We start from the raw sequence: 18,310 nt of genomic DNA, 5'->3' as shown, positions 1-18,310 counted from the left end.
TTTTCAATAACGCTTTGCCAGCTATTCAATATTATTCTTAATTCACGGCCAGCCCGTGTCAGCATTAAAAACATCAACACTTTTCTAGTTTATTTATAGTTACATCAAAGCATCGCGGATCATTCTATTTCATTCTTTTATCAATTCGTATTCGTGATTCAGATACATAATTAGATAGTTATACCTCAAGCCCACCAACTCGTTACAGATATATTTAGAAGTGATCAAGAAATATAGTATGAACAAATAGTGTTTTACCAAATCAACCCTCTCCTCAGGGTAACTACGACGTAACTAATGGAGTTCTATTACAACCTTCAGAATGAAACATGGACAGACTATTGTGGAACCCTATTTGCTAAAGGTGACGATAATATTGCACCAACAAAGGAATTGGCTACAAACGAAGAAATAAACATTGAGGAGGGAGAGGTAAAGAAAGCATTCTTCTTCAATGTGCCTTGTCCGTTGCGGACGTTGGCTATCATCATAGCAATTTTAATATTGTTTGCAGCGTTTCTGAATAACTCTATCGATGTTAGTCCAAACCACTGGCGTAAGTTTTGAAGCCATGGATGTCTTCTTCTTTCGGGTCTGTGTTGGCTCTCTATTTTACCCTGTATTATCAGTTGGAGTATATGACATTTATCATGTCTCATAATATGTTTCTTAATTGTGAAAGAAATTTCTTTTTGTTTTCCCATTCGGCACAATACTTCTATGTTGGTGGTGTGAGTCGTCCAGGATATTTTGAGGATATGTTGGTACACCCACATTTACAACGGATGAATATATTTCTCATGTTGTTAAATGTTGTTTTGGCCTTTTCAATTCTAGATCGTATTTCGATTGTTTGATTTCATTTCGAGTTGACGACTGTCCCAAGGCACATAATATACGAGTCAATATGTTGAATTAATTGGTTTTTTATTTTCAATTGTCTGGCAGTTTTTTGAGTTTTGCTGACCAGCATCCATTTTGTTTTATTGTGTTATATCTGTCCATACGATTCTGAAGTTCGTTGATACTACTGGCAAGTATGACTGTGTCGTCCGCATATCATATCGGATATGATTTGTCAATTATCCATTAATTTTTATGCCTTCGTTTGCTTCATCAACTGGTTTTTTTTAATTTGTTCGGAGTATATATTAAAAAGGAAAGGGGAGAGAACACATCCCTGTCGTACACCTTTTCTGATATCAATAAAGGAAGCATTAAGGAAATTAAAAAATAGAAAATTACCAGAAGAGAACAGAATTCTGAATGAACTCCTAAAGTACTGAGGACCCGATCTGACCAAACAAATCTTAAGTCTAATCCAAAAATAAAACAAAACCGAATTACACAAGAGCATAGTCCAAGCATCCTAATATTTCTCTTCAAAAGGAAGACAAATCGGACCTGGAGACTTACAGAGGAATTATTAATATACTATTATGGAACGACCAAAAAAGCCGAATGACGGAAAATGCAGTAGTGAATTAAATCACTATGTTGTATTGCCCTCCTGGTCCAAATTAATTAAAACTCAGTTAACGTTTAGATAACATTATATTTACATCGAGACAGTCGGTGATTCAACCATAACTTGTTTACAATATTAGCACAGACCTATAGCAATACATTTCGACACCTTAAGTATCTAACAACAAAATACTAAATTCCCTTACGCTGCATTTGGTCAATATTTTATACCCAACATCAGGGTACAGTAAGGGAAAAAACTCCTTACTGTATAATATAATATGTATCAAAAGATGTATATAATTTTAAATAATTTCAGTTGTTACAAAACATATTGTTTCTAAATATGCAAACAAAACGAAGGTTGATTAATGCAGTTTTGTTTGTGTAACCTCGTAGAGACTCACGTATAATTTTACTTTTCAAAGTCCAAATTATAAGGAGATATAAATAGCCCACAGAGGGATTGATAGATTATTATTATAGTATTGTTATTATTCAGATCGTTACTATGCTAGTGAGCCGTCCTGCGAGAAGGGTGTCCTAAAGGACCACCCCGCGAAACAACATCTTAGTAACCTTATGTTGATTGACGTTGTAAATCGTAAATAAAGTTATAAAGTTAGAGTCAGTGTTTCAACTCGACATTTCAACCCCGCAATATTATCATGGCAATCTACCAACGTAACAATACAGAGTGTCCTAATATTACTACAGTAGTAAAGACGGCGAGAGACGATTCCCCAATAGGTAGACGATCAGAGGGAAGACACGAAAATGATGGAACGACAACTTACTACAGGAACATTGAAAAAACAGAAAAAGTTATGTCCACATAAAAATAAGAAGCTAACGTTATCTTTAAAATAATAATGAATATTACCTTTTGCCTATGTTGTTTAGCATGATCCTCAACTTTATCCAATACCATTTTTTCGGTAAGCACTCCATCTTCAGATGAATATGCAGCTGCCTGCCACGAGACACCAAGTTTTGCTATTTCTCTACCTGACATGCCTTCCGTCATTCTTGCCATTCTGCTACACAATGCACTATAGTCGAAATTATCTACTTTTAATCTCCTGAAAAAGAAAAGGATGTAATAAATTCATTTATAAAGGGTCATTACAAAGAAAAACTTAAAATTTATACAATCATAAAGGTTATTTAGTTATGAGACTTTAAGAATACAAAACAAAGCATAAAAAAAACAAAGTTGGAGTACCACTCTCACGAGTACAATATACTTAATGTCCCGAAGCGAAAACAAAGAGGCATGGTTTGAAAAATTTTACGTGACTTTTTAAATGAAAGTATGTACATAACTTCAAGAACACTCTCTGAAAATCTCAGATTGATTGGAGCAAAATTACCGAAAGTATAGCATGTTGAACATCCCTATCTTCGACTCACTTTGCAGCAACTTCGCGCCAGCTCGCAAAGAAACGTTCAACAACTGTTCCCCATCTCTTTTGTAAATTACTCCGCGATTCAAAAACATATTCCGATATGCATCACTTTACGATTTGACAGTCAAAAATAAATTGAAAATAAAAGTTGTCAAAATTTTAAAGGCGTTTTTCTAAAACTGCTTTTTCAAAGGCGGTGGACATTGTAAGTCAAAAACTACTTGAACGATCCACCTGAAATTTTGCATATATTTTCTTTAGACATTTCGTGAGGTTGCTTAGCTTTTGTTAAACAATAATAAATATGTTGATTTTCACCGTTATTTTTCAAAAAATTTCGTTATTTTGACTTCCGAGTCAAAAGTCAAAAATCGTTAAAACTAAAAAACACGACACCGTTACCTCGAGAAACTCATAGTTAATAAAATCTTTTTGAATTTTTTGTTTCACATAAGCCAATGATGAGTTCTGGAATCCACTGCAAAATCCATTTTTTTGAGGTCTAAAAATTGGCCACTGTTAGTTTATTTTTTAATATTTTGCCTTGAAGTTTTTTTGAACATTCTTTGAATTGTACTGAATATGTATATTTAATTGAAAAGTAAAATAATTCTACTATAGTTTCAAAAAAAGTCACAAAAATGTGCTTGAAATGTTGATTTCAAACCATACCCCCCTTAAGGGTGCCCTAATGTCCACTAAAAATGCTACTGCAGGTCCAGACGGTAAACATTAATTTTTTCTGTTCAGGTGGTAGGTGCAAAATCTTGGTCCAATGCTACTTAAATGCATTACTTTTTTTTCGAATCTTGAGAAAACTAATAAATATTTTTGAAAAATTTAAAAGCAGCATCAAAGATTACATTACTACCGAGGCCGAAAGTCCCTTAAAATAAACAAAAAGTTTCTTTTGAATGAAATATTTGCAATTAAAAATGACACTAAATTTTCGCTTTTATTTTCACCCCTGTAACTTATTAAAATAAACATTATAGAAGTTTTCAGGGACTTTTGGCTCTCAATGTAATCTTTCATTCTGCGTTTAAATTAAAAAAAAAATACTTATTAGTTTTCTTAGGATTCGAATAAAATTAATATATTTAAATAGAATTGGACCAATATTTTGCCTCTACACCCTTAAATCCTACAGAAAGTGGAATGTCTTGGCTATTAAAATTATACAATTGTATTTGGACAAATCAGAGTTTTAACGACAGAACAAAAATAGGATCGTAACCCAAAAAATTACCTTATTCCTTCCGTAGCTGGTTCCAATACAAATTTCTGGAAATATAACCTAATGAGACGTTCTCTCTCCTCCAAACCGGGCAAGTCAAACTCAACCATCTCATCAAGACGATCATTAACAGCCCAATCAAACTGTTCAGGGGTATTTGATGCTAAGACCAACATGAATTTGGAATTTTGTTCACCTGTACGGTAGAGAAACGCGTTCAAGGTGGCTCTGAGGTCTTCTGAGATATTTTCTGATGATCGTTTTCGTAGGAATGCATCTGCTTCATCCACAAATAAGATTAGACCTAAAAAATCGGTAAGTAAACAAGGGTTCCGTATGAAAAACCCTCTTAAGTTGTTTCTTAAGAGAATGGGTACGAACTTTCGGCTTCAATGTTATTTAAATGTGATTCATTTTTTTTTTCGAATCTTGAGAAAACTAATAAGTATTTTTGAAAAATTTAAACGCAGAATGAAAGATTACGTTATTACCGAGGGCCAAAAGTTCCTGAAAACTTCTATAATGTTTATTTTAATAAATTACAGGGGAGAAAATTTAGTGTGATTTTTAATTTCAAATATCTCATTCAAAAGAAACTTTTTATTCATTCTAAGGGACTTTCGGCGCTCGGTAATAAAGTAATCTTTCATTCTGCGTTTAAATTTTTCAAAAATACTTATTAGTTTTCTCAGAATTCGAAAAAAATGATTACATTTAAAATACATTGAAAATTTTGACATGCGTCAAAATGTTCCTTTCCTCTTAACTATAATTAGAATCTCACTAAGTACACACAGCGGCAAAATTAACGGAACATCTTACAAATTGAACATGTCAGATGTCTCAAATTTCCTAATCCTATTGTCCGATCTGAGTGACTTTTTAGTATGTTATCGCCTGATTATAAGAAAATCGATGAAATAATACTGTTGCTAGACAGGTAAATGTCATTTTATACCGGGTGTAACAACCATACTGTGTTTTTCCTTAAAGAACACCCTGTGGAATGTTCTAGTACATATAAAATATTGAAAGTAAGACTTAATTGTAGCCCTAGGCTTTATTAATATTTTCTTTTTGATTCATTTGCTTATGTTGGATAATAAAAAAGTTGGGTACGTTAACAACTAGCCATGTTTTTCATCAATAAATCCTCATTTTCTGCTTAGTTTAATAGACAAGCCTAAAGTAGGCTAGGAAAAATTACTAATTTAATAGATGTCAAATTGTTAACAGTCAAAAAGTGTCTGGTTTGTTATGAAGATTAGTAGATTTATTATTTAAAGTTTCAATTATCTAAGTCCGTATTTTCTTTTTATTGTTTGGTGGAAATGGAACGCGCTACAAGGAATTTGACCCGCGATGAGTGTGTTCAAGCAGTGATCTTACATAGCGAAGGACTTAGCTACCATGGTATCGGCTCCTTATAGTCGAGGAAATGAAGCTGAAAAAATGGCAAAACCTCGCAATTTTTTCGTCCAGCATCGATTTGTACAAAAATTTGGGTTTAGGCTCATTACACCCTCTAGTTCACTTTCTATATTGAGCCGTTGTACGCTTTTGGTTTTTTAAGGGTGAAAACTACCCCTAATTGTAAAAAATTATAAAATAATATTTTAAACTTTATTATTGTCAACATTTGGTTCTTATTAGTTACATAATGATTGTTTTATGCTTTAAGATATACTATCATAATATTTCAACTCTTAAAACCACCCTTGTTGGAGCTATATATAAAAAATTTACTTATCCTAAAAGAATAATTTCGGCTTGCATCGAATTACATAAAAATTTGGGATTAGGATCATCTCACCTTGTACTTCATATTCTATATCATGCTTTAGGGCGTTGATTATTTTCAGGGGTGTAAACGACCCCTTATTGTCAAAAATTATATAAAAACATTGTAAACTTCATATGGGTAAAATTTGGTTTTGATTAGTTAAATAATGATTGTTTTATACTTTAGGATATAATATCATAATATTTCAACCCTTAAAAACCACCCTTAATGACATTACAGTTTTTATAAGTAGATATTTTAATGGATCTATACAGAAAAAAAGTAGAAATAAAGAATTACAAAAACATTTATTTACACAAAAATACGAATTTACAAATATGTACAAATACAAATACAAAAAGTTTTTTAGTCATCTTCCAGTATACGAACCGGTTCTGTGGTATTATACATACATTGAAAATTATTCATAAGCGGACTTTCCGAATTTTTCGAAAAATAAAATTCGTTTTATAAACATAGCTCCTTCATTTTTGGCGATAAAAAGTTTTTTCAAAAATGACTTTGTAGGACTTTTGAAGAGGTATAAGACTGTGTAAACTAAATTTCTTAAGATCCCTTAGTTTTTAATTAGGGTGGGTTTAAAGGGCTCGAATAAGGGGGTGTTTGCTCGTAAATAGAGGTTTTAAACACTTATATCTCGCTAACTCTTCACTATTCGCGGTGTGCAAGTACTTTGAAAGGGAAACGAGAAACGACCCTGCGCGAGTCGCGGAGAAATATTGCAACTATCTTAAATAATTCATATTGTCAATTGAAATTGTCAAATTGACGTATATTTCATACCTTCTGTCAATGAAGCAGAAAAATTATATATTGCTCCACAATATTGATATGATATGCAATTATTATATAAAGGTAAATTTAATTAATTGTATTTTGCTTGCAGTACTGCATTTTAATAACTAATTTTATTTACTACATACAATTGTTGATGTTTTCATAACATAACCTGAATCTTATTTTTTCTTCTTATTATTTTTTTAGACTATGGCCTTGACAATTATCCAGTAACCAGGACTAATATAATTGGCCAATATAATTAAAAGTGCGAATTTTAGTATAGAGCGTAGCAATAGGGGTCGCTTTGCCGAACTTGCACGGTCCCAATAATGAAAATCTATTCACAAGGGAACTTTAGTTTTTAAAAAAGCTACAATTTAGTACTTCATAATTTTTTTCGTATCTCCAGTATTTTCGGAGATATTTTGAAGTAAAAAGTAAAAAATGGGAAATTCCAAAAAATTAATTTTTTTAAACTCCAATTTTTCTAAAATTAGGCCATTTAAATAGGTCAAACTTCTTGGGTGTATTGATAATACAAATATAAAAGGAATTACAGAAACGTGAAGACCAATTTTTAATTAGGAGGTTAGTTAGGGGGTTGTTTTCACTGATTTTTTCATAGAGAAAAGCAGGTACTGACTTTTTTTGATCATAAGTCGCTTAATTTTCACGCTAGAAACTTTTTATTATTATTTTTTGAAAGGGCTAACTGTATACTTGAAAAAAGATTATTTAAGTTTTACTCGAAATATGCAAAGTTTTTCCGTTATTTTACTTTGAATATTTCAAATTATGCATTTGACGAAAAAAGCTAACTTTTAACATGCCGTATCTCGGTTTGTATTGGTCTTAAAGATATTATAGAAAAATAATTTGGTTTGTGTTAATAAAAGATACAATTTTGATATCTACAGTTTTTTTGATTAAATGCATATTTTTCAAGGTATTCTCAAAAAACCCTCTAAAAAAGTCGATTTTTTCATCGAAAAACTGTTACTTTCAAGCGCGAATAACTCGAAAAATATTAGTTTTACGAAGAAAATGTAAAGAATATTTTTTTCTTAGAATCACCTTTTACATCGATTTACATGGTTAAAATGTAATAAAAAATTCCCGCCCCCGTGATGGGGTGGCAACCACCCCCAAGGTTTTAGCGTACAGCGGCATGATATAGAAAATAATCCTTGGACTATTCCCTACCGTCTGTAAAAATTTCAAATAAATCCATGCTGTACGAAAAAATTGCGAGCCAAAATGCTTCATTTCCTCGACTATTACATTGGTAACAATTTTTTTCTAATGCACGATATTGTAAGACCTCACGTTCACAAACTGTAATCAAATATTTACAACAGGTAAATCTTCGGACTTTGAATTGGCCATCGCATAGTCCGGATCTTAACCCGATCGAACATTTGTGGTACATAATTGGCAGAAGACTACGATAGCGTTTGCCTACTCCGAGAACCCTACAAGAGGTAGAAACAGTAGCTCTCGATATTTGGAATGATATTGATCAAGATCAAATAGCATGCCTCATTTGTAATATAAAAGTACATATCGATGGCGGAAAGGCAGGAACTCGTAACTGAAAAATTTGTATAAAATGAGTTACTTCGGTATTCGCTTTAGAATAAGTGTATCGGCACCTATTAAACAGCGGTTACAGCTGGGAAAGCCTTCTGGAAGCCTTCCGGAAATATTCTCAGCTGTAACGGCTGTTTAATAGCGATAAAGCGAATACCGAAGTAACTCATTTTATACAAATTTTTCAGTTACGAGGTCCTACCTTTCCGCCATTGATATCTGTTTTATTATCGAACATAAGCAAATGAATTAAAAAACAAAATGTTAAGAAAGCCTAAGGCTTCTTCTTCTTAACGTGTCCTATCAAGTCCCCTTGACGTTGGCGATTAACATGGCGAAACTGTCTCTGTCTCGAGCTATTCTAAATGGGTGTTCTGCTTTCTTTATTCCTGTCTACTCCCGGATATTCTTCAACCAAGAGGCCTGCTTTCTACCAATTCCTCTGCGTCCTTCGATTTTACCCATCATAATAAGTTGAAGAATATTCTACCGGCCTCCCCTTACTACATGTCCAAAATAATAATCTTTCTATATTTAATGTTATCAAGCAGCTCGCGGGCAGCATTTGCTCTCTAGGGACTGCCACATTTGTCAACATAGCCGTCCATGGTATTTTCAGTATACGTCTGTGCAGCCACATTTCAAAGGCCTCCAAACGGTTATAGGTGGATATTTTTAATGTCCATGCTTCGACACCATACAAGAGAACACCTAAGGCTACAATTGAGTCTTAATTTCAATATTTTATATAGGGTGTCCCAAAAGTAGTGGAACGGTCGAATATTTCGCGAACTAAACATCGGATCGAAAAACTGAAAAATACGTGTTCAATCATTTTCAAAAATCTATCCAATGACACCAAACACCAACCCCCACTACACCCCGTGGAGGTGGGGTGGGGGGTAACTTTAAAATTTCAAATGGAAACCCCTAGTTTTTCTTGCAGATTTGGATTCGTTACGTAAAAGTAAGCAACTTTTATTCAAGACATTTTTTCGAACTGTGGATAGATGGCGCTATAATTGGGAAAAACGATTTATCCTGATACCATAGGTAAATTATAGAAACGGTCTAATATCTCGAGAAATACACTTCCAAATGAGAAACCAAAAAACAGGTTTTTAATATTTTTCGAAAACCTATCGATAAACACCAAAAATGACCCTCCAACCCACCCCCTGGAGACGGAGTGGGGGGTAAATTTAAAATCTTAAATAGCAACCCCCACTTTTTATTGCAGATTCGAATTCGTCATGAAAAATTAAGCAACATTTATTCGAAACATTTTTTAAAATTGGTGATAGATGGCGCTAATAAATCGTATTTTTCCAATTAAAGCGCCATCTATCAACAATTCTAAAAAATGTTTCGAATAAATGTTGCTTAATTTTTCATGACAAATCCAAATCTGTAATAAAAAGTGGGGGTTGCTATTTAAGATTTTAAAGTTACCCCCCACTCCACCTTCAGGGGGTGGGTTGGAGGGTCATGTTTAGTGTTATTCGATAGGTTTTCGAAAAGTATTAAAAACCTTTTTTTTGGTTTCTCATTTGGAAGTGTATTTCTCGAGATATTAGACCGTTTCTATAATTTACCTATGGTATCAGGATAAATCGTTTTTCTCAATTATAGCGCCATCTATCCACAGTTCGAAAAAATGTCTTGAATAAAAGTTGCTTATTTTTACGTAACGAATCCAAATCTGCAAGAAAAACTAGGGGTTTCCATTTGAAATTTTAAAGTTACCCTCCACCCCACCTCCAGGGGGTGTAGTGTTTGGTGTCATTGGATAGATTTTTGAAAATTATTGAACACGTATTTTTCAGTTTTTCGATCCGATGTTTAGTTCGCGAAATATTAGACCGTTCCACTACTTTTGGGACACCCTGTATATAATGCTAGAATATTCCACAGGGTATTCCGAACTTTAAGGAAAAAATACAGTATGATTGTAACACCCGGTATAAAATGACACTTACCTGTCTAGCAACAATATCATTACGTCGATTTTCTTAAATAATAAGGCTATAACATATAAAAAATTACTTAAATCAGACGACAGGACAGGTTTAGTAAATTCGAGACATCTAAATATGTCCCATTTTTAACGTGTTCCGTTAATTTTGCCGTTGTGTGTAGTATGTTAATATTCAATTAAAATACCTTTTCTTGTACTATTTGCCCAATCGAATACTTTATGAATAGCTGTAACACCGTCCCTTCCCATCGGGGCAATGTCACCTCCTGTTAATATGGCATAATCCATTCCTGAGTGTTTGGCGAGTTTCTAAAAGTAATTACAATAATAATAAAATAATAAAAACAAGCAATTTGACTCCGTAAGTCGTAGGTTTCCAATCAACGTGACCGGAAGAGAACCGGAAGTCAATATTTGAACTCTTCGTATAACTTTGTGTCGATTGATATACAATTTCATTAATTTTGAGCCATTTTTACAAACTTCCGGTCATAACTTTTGAAAAATAAGAAATCTCTAGCTTTAGACCAGGGCGCATCTGTAAAAATATTAGTACATTTGGACGTTGAGAGGTGACTCAAATTTTTTTGCAGAAATTGCTTGAAAATAAATCAAATAATAATATTTGAGTTATCCTCCCTCTCAAAAAGGTCAGGAACATTGTTTAAATAATCAAAATGTCAAAAAATTAAGGAAAAATTCGATTTTTTTCTTCGTTTTTTGATTATAACTTTAAAAGTATTCATTTCCGAGAAAAGTTGTACTGACATAAAAGTTGCGTAATTAAATTTCCTACCATATAGAATTGGTTAAAAATTTAAAAAATAGTCACCCTTGTTGCAAAATAGCAATAATTGTGAAATAAACATACAAAAACAAGTATTCGCATTTTACCTTTTTCAACCATTTATGCTACACTTAGGACCTTCATATTTCACCCTGAAAAACTTTATGATACAGTAAAACAATACTGTAAATTTCATTAAGATCGGTTCAATAGATTTTTCAAAATAAATTTTGCAATCCAGCTTTCGTAAAAAAATAAATTTTTTAAAAATGTTACAGGACTGAAAATAAAGCAGATAGCAAGTTGATTGATTTTTTTGTGTATAGAAGTGTACTGTACTTTTCATTTTCAATTTTGCAAAATTAAAATCGATTAACACCACGGCGTCAGGAATTTTTTTAAATAAATATTAATTATTGGTGCTACGCGCAGGACAGCGGAGAGTTTGCTCTGATTGGGCATTCCAGTGACCTTTGATAATGATTGATACATTTTAATTCTTATTACATTTCGATCTAAATAAATAAATTTGGTTATTGCAAAATAAAAACACATGCTCTATCCTTTGAAATAACACTTTTATTAGCAAAAACTTTCTGTGTTCATATATTTTAACTTAAATAATAAAAGTTTATTATTTTTAAACATATGCAATTGTTTAAACAATATTTCACAAACAATAATAAAATTAGTTTGTGAAAAAAAAAAAAAAAAAAAAAAAAAATTTTGATCATTGAGTGTGTTTCAAAGATCTACATCTTTTGTTTTTTCATAAACATTATCTTACTTACTCTAAAGTAATTAGGGAATTAAAACTTGAGACTGTCATTTTCAGGTTGGGCGTAGATTTACGCTCCTGTTATGTCTATGTCTCGGATGTTGTTTTTTGATGGAATGTGTCTAAAGATATTCAACCTCTCATCTTTACCGATGAGCCCACGAAGGTTGAAGAGGGCGAAACACATTTCTAAGAACTGGTGTTTGGATCTTTGATTCTATTCGAAAAATTTTTCCCAGCCAGAAATAGTGGATGTGTGAGTTATTCGTAAGGGGATTTTTCCACATTCTCTATTTCATTTGTTTAAAATTAGTTTGATTTTTGTGGAATTAAAATATTAAAATACAACAAAACATAGAGTAAGAAAATAATATATTAGATAAAGATTGGAAGAAATTTTGGTGGAAATCAACTTGTGTGAATCGAACACCGCTGTCCTGCGCGTAGCACCAAAAATTATTGTTAATTAATCGATTTTAATTTTGAAAATTGCAAATGAAAGGTACAGTACACTTCTATAAGCAAAAAAAATTCAACTTGCTATCTGCTTTATTTTCAGTCCTGTAATATTTTGAAAAAATGAATTTTTTTTGCGAAAGCTGGATTGCAAAATTTATTTTGCAAAATCTATTGAACCGATCTTAATGAAATTTACAGTATTGTTTAACTGTATCATAAAGTTTTTCTGGGTGAAATATGAAGGTCCTAAGTGTAGCATAATTGGTTGAAAAACGTAAAATTCGAATACTTGTTTTTGTATGGTTTTTTCGCAATTATTGCTATTTTGCAACTAGGGTGACTATTTTTTAAATTTTTAACGAATTCTATATTGTAGGAAATTTAATTACACAACCTTTATGACAGTACAACTTTTCTCGGAAATGAATACTTTTAAAGTTATAATCCAAAAACGAAGAAAAAAATCGAATTTTTCCTTCAATTTTTGACATTTTGATTATTTAAACAATGTTCCGGACCTTTTTGAGAGGGAGGATAACTCAAATATTATTATTTGATTTATTTTCAAGCAATTTCTGCAAAAAAATTTGAGTCACCTCTCAACGTCCATCTCAAAACAGATGCGCCCTGGACTACTTCCTGAATAGGAGAAATACATGGTCTCATATTACTTTATAAAATTATTAAAGACATGCTGTTTGATGATATAGAAAAGTAAAAAATATTGGGTAAATTCAGTAAAAACCACCAATAATCCCTGAAAACCTAGTTTTTCGTGCTTCCTTGTGGCCTGAAACGATTGATTCAGATTGTATGGATGTCAAAATGTATGATTACTCCAGTAGCTGTTTCTAAATGCGGTTGTCGCGTCCCAATATAAGGGGAGAAGTTAGTTTTGTAAACAAATATTTTTAGAGGACAAATAATACATATATAATGAACTAACGTAATGATGACAATACGATTGCACAGTTGATAGGATTTTAATAGGATTTTTCCATTCAACAAAGAAAACGTGCTTATTCTCAAGATCATCAATACGGCCATTAAATGTGTTAATATTTTGTGAACCGTTTAATGCACCATAACGGTGTATTAAGCAAATCAGGAATTGATGAATTTAAAAGTGTTTTCATTTTAAATCAACTTTAAAACGAATACAGTTCTCAGTACTCGAAAAAGTTCTCAATTTTTAAAACATCTCGATTACTGAGTTCTCGATTTTGCCTATCACTACTTTAAATTTAAACTGCATGCTTCCCAAATAAATGAACGGAAAGAATTGATGGGGTCAGGCGTAAAAGGGTTTAAGTGCAAATGGTTCTGAGATAATCAGCTTCAAAGTTATTTGAGTTTTATAAATTCTAGGAGTTATTAAACTAAAATATGTCTAGTGCACAATGTTCTATAAAATGATAAAAATATAAGGGTATATTATATACTCATTCCTTTGTTTCAAATTATTAAAACCATGCACTTGAATCGGTACATGGTGTTGATAAATGTTACTGGTAAAACGGTTCAAGTGCAGATGTTTTACTAATGCAACTATTACTAATCATTTTTATCCCAGCTGTTATCCACAGTGTAACTACAACTGGCACGTTGCATAATACTTAATTAGTCTTCAAAATTAGGCACACATCTAATATATATATATATTTAGCTGAAACTAATCCTGTATTAACATGTGTTTTTACTTCTTCTTCTTTTTCTGCGGCACTACAGCCCAAATTGAGCCTTGGCCTCCTCTATTTTTTGCCTCCACCCTTGCTTGCCTGTGGCTGCTGTTCTCCATACTCGGGCTCTTAAAAGGGCTTGTGCGTCGCTGTTTACTGTGTCTTCTCAGCGCTTTCTTGGCTTTCCAACCGGTCTCTTTCCCTGATGTGTTTTTACAGAATACTAAAAATAGTTTTGTGGTAAAAAGGTTCAAGCGCACATAAACCCGTTTACTACTAATGCAAAGTGCAATTTTTTTTATTAAATAAAAAAATGTAATGGCTATAGATGGTGACTGTAGGGCGAGATATGCTTGAATCCTTTTACCACCAAGTTATAATACCATTTAAGTATGTAAATCTGTACTTCGAGCATATTTTTAGAAAAGTGCACTTAAACCCTTTTACTTCTAACCCCCTCAATTATAATTAGAATTAAGCTAATTTTTACCTTGGCAAACATAGTTTTTCCTGTACCTGGTGGCCCATGCATCAAAATGTTTCGGTACAGTCCTTTGTTTTGTTTGGTATTTTTTGTTGCTATCGCTACATCTCTTAATCTTTCTTCTAATTTTGGAGCTAAAACTATACCAGACAGCGCATCTTCACCTTTGTTTTTAAAACTCTTTATAGTTTCTATGGGGTGTTTAAGGGATTCTAGTACGGAAAACCTGGATGTTTCTCTTACTAAAGATGGTTTACCTAAAAAAGAGGAGAAACATTGTAATGAAAGTGTTTAATGGTAGTTTATGATTTAGTCCATATTTTTTTTTTAATTTTGTAAAAAAATATGGACTAAAAATAAATATAAAGACTAACTACATGATAATAACAAAGAAAACAAATATATTTTTTTTTCTCTGATTTTGGCTTTGGTTTAGAACCTTTAGCCACGTAATTGTATAACTTATCACTAAGTCAGGGGAGTAATGTGTAGTGTGTGTGTTGAGTAAGTGTCTTGTTACTTTGCAAAGTCGACGTCATTGTCTTTGCAAAGAGACGCTAATTGTTTCCGAACGTCTGCGGTCCCTCCGGTGAGTACCGATCCCACAAGGACAGAAACTATTTTTCATTCACTAATTTATAATAAATGAAAAATTTCTGCCCCTGATAGGATTCGAACTCCCGACCTTTCGTTTCAAAGGTAGGCACTCTTACCACTGCACCACAGAGGGGGTTGAGAAAACAAATATAAAAACAAACAAACTTGGGAGATGTACCAATAGAAAGGGTTGATAAATACAAATGCCTGGGAACCTGGTTACAGAAAATAATGATCAAACAACAGAAGTAAGGACCAGGATAGAAATAGCAAGAAATGCGTTTGTAAAAATAAAAACAACTATCTGCAATAAAGACCTTAGATTAGAAATAAGATTAAGAGTTCTAAGATGTTACATATCGTTAATACTAAAATATGGACTTGAATGCTGGACACTGAAGCAAAAATACATAAATAAGCTACAGTCATTTGAAATGTGGTATTACAGAAGCACGCTTAGAATAGCATGGACACAGAAGAAAGCGAACACAGAAGTATTGCGAGAAATGGGAAAAGAATATGAAATAATAAACACAATCAAAATAAGAATGTTACAAAATCTGGGACATGTAATGAGGGGACAGTGATATGAAAGGCTAAGATTGATAACGCAGGGAAAGATAAAAGGAGGAAGGAGTATTTGAAGAAGGAGAGTGTCTTGATTAAACAATTTAAAGGAGTGGTTTAAATGCAGTTCAATAGAACTCTTCAGAGCAGTGGTAGATAAATAATTACACTTTTATAAAAAAGAACTTTTTTATAATAAAACCTTTTTATTATTTATAGGAAAGAATATAAAATAATTTAACGATAAACGTTTTAACGATAAAATGCTTAAAATTCCAAAAATTACACTCTAATAAAAATAGTTATTTATGAAACAGTTCGTGAAGTATGCTTTTTGAGAACGCACGCAATTTTTAGAGCACGAGCGACAACGGAGCTAGTGCTATAAATCGCGTAAGTTCGCAAAAAGTCCTTCACGCACAGTTCCATACAATATTTTATCTACCATAAACAAACATAAAGACTGTAACTCTACGTCACTGGAATTCATTTCTATTCTACAATTTTTAGAACTTTGACATTTACTACAAACTACTTTCAAACCACAAAACTGCCAAAAATTTTGTTGTAAGTCATTGCTCATATTGTCATCCCCACGACAACGCGAAAGTTAAGGATATTTGATTATATGAAAGTGTGCCAAAAAAAATCCATTGAAAGTGTGCGAAAAAGTTAATCCCATTTAAAATACATTGTTACTTCACGCACACTTTAAACTCTTCACGCACTGCTATCTATAGTGACAGTTTTCACAAACTAAAAACTTATACATAATATGACAGACTAGATAATAGTTATTTATGAAACAGTTCGTGAAGTATACTTTTTGCGACCGCACGCGAATTTTAGAGCACGAGCGACAACGGAGCGAGTTCGCAAAAGTACTTCACGCACAACTTCATACAATATTTTATCTACGATAAATAAATCAAAAAGCTGTAACTCTTCGTCACTGGAATTCATTTAACTTTGACATTTAAAAATTCTAACTATTTTCAAACCACAAAACTGTCAAAACTTTTGTTGTAATTCATTGCTCATATTGTCATTACCATGACAATGACAACGCGAAAGTTAAAAACAGTGCGAAAAAGTAAATCCCATTTAAAATACATTGTTACTTCACGCACACTTTAAATCCTTCACGCACTGCTATCTATAATGACAGTTTTCACAAACTAAAAATTTATACATAATATGACAGAGTAGAAAAAGTACTTTTGATAATGTCACGGTTTTGTTATTGTACATGTACATATGTAGGACACAACATATTTGGAAAGAATAATTAACTTATTAAATATGAATTTTTGGTATATGTATTAACTGTTATTTATAATTATGATTCCAAAAATTACACTGGTATAAAATAGTATTTTTTAAAATACCACTGTTGTTTAAAATGGTATATATAATTTTAAGTATATAAAGTTTTAATTATTTATTAAAACAATTAAAAAAAGATACGCAAAAGCCGGGTTCCAACTGGGGACCTCTCGATCTGCAGTCTAATGCCACCGAGGCACCATCAATTTGTAGATATCGATTTATTAACGTAATTTAAAATATCATTGCATTAGTCACATTTTTAAAATAGTTTGAAATAAAAAAAAATATCGATTTATCCATACAATGTGATTGGTCAGTGGGGTAAAGCTTTGTAGATCCGTTATAAGTAATAGATAGTACTAAAAGTTAATAACAAAAATTGTTCCAACTCTGATTACAGATTGATAATCAGTAATCGTAATTTGTAAGTTTTAGACAATTATTCAGTAATGGCTTACTTAAAATTTGGATAGATTTAGACCCGTAATTATTAATAATTTTGCTCTGAAAAATGAAAATATCTCGAAAACTAATAAATTTACACATAGGGAATGTTATACAAAAATTATAGTATGGTAATGGTACTTTTCGATAATGATATAAAATACAGGGTGTTCTATTTAAAATTACTGAGAAAATAATGTACTTGCGTTTTGACTCACCCTGTATTCAATATAAAAAACAATAAATAAAGAACAATAGCAAAACAAACATTTACGAAAATTTTGACAATAATTAAAAAAATATGACGTCAATAAACCATTGACTTTTTGCTTGCTTTTATTTATACAGGTAGTTAAACTTGTTACGATTTTCATATAAAATTGGTTATAACTTTGTAAATACCCCGTATAATATACCAAAACTTTATATTTTTGTAATCGAAAAGTTACGAAGATTTCGAATATAAAATAAAATACAGGGTGTTCTATTTAAAAAAACATAAGTTTGGTCTGCCACTATGTTATCGAACACCCTGTAACATTCTAACTAATTTTGTAATATAAAGCTCAAAGTTCGCTACAATTTCTGTTATTAAGTTTTATCGCTATACATTACTATAACGGATCTACGGAGCTTCACCCCACTAATAATTAATCGCCCTGTATAATAGCAGTTAAGTATTGCATTGTTAGCTAGTTCTAAGCTATCCTGAAAATTTCAGGTGTCTAGGCAGCCTAGAACTATTTTTAAAATGGATTACAAAATTTGCGGAGTCCGTGACACCAACCAAGCCAAGTATATAAAAAGATTTTAAAATACAGTAAAACCTCCGTTAGCCGAAATAATTGGGGGGAGGCCGTTTCGGATAATAAGAATTTCGGTTAAAAATAACATTGATTTTTGTATTTTTCTTATATCAAA

At 32.0% G+C, this 18,310-nt stretch overlaps 1 protein-coding gene across 1 annotated transcript in view; it reads right to left on the bottom strand.

The window, feature by feature from the left end:
* LOC114324425 (ATPase family AAA domain-containing protein 3A homolog) overlaps positions 1–18,310 on the bottom strand; it is a 34,524-nt gene that overhangs the window by 6,439 nt on the left and 9,775 nt on the right. Inside the window, exons 5-8 of the mRNA XM_028272266.2 lie at positions 14,459–14,709; positions 10,451–10,574; positions 4,126–4,417; positions 2,351–2,549 (exon numbers count right to left, since the gene is read on the bottom strand). Coding sequence (XP_028128067.2) covers positions 2,351–2,549; positions 4,126–4,417; positions 10,451–10,574; positions 14,459–14,709 — 866 coding nt within the window. The remainder of the gene's footprint in view (positions 1–2,350; positions 2,550–4,125; positions 4,418–10,450; positions 10,575–14,458; positions 14,710–18,310) is intronic.

Source organism: Diabrotica virgifera, chromosome 3 (assembly GCF_917563875.1).
Source record: "Diabrotica virgifera virgifera chromosome 3, PGI_DIABVI_V3a".
In the NCBI taxonomy this organism is placed as follows: Eukaryota; Metazoa; Arthropoda; class Insecta; order Coleoptera; family Chrysomelidae; genus Diabrotica; species Diabrotica virgifera.
Note: the sequence above shows the minus strand (reverse complement) of the source record. Positions and strands in the feature narration are given on the sequence as shown.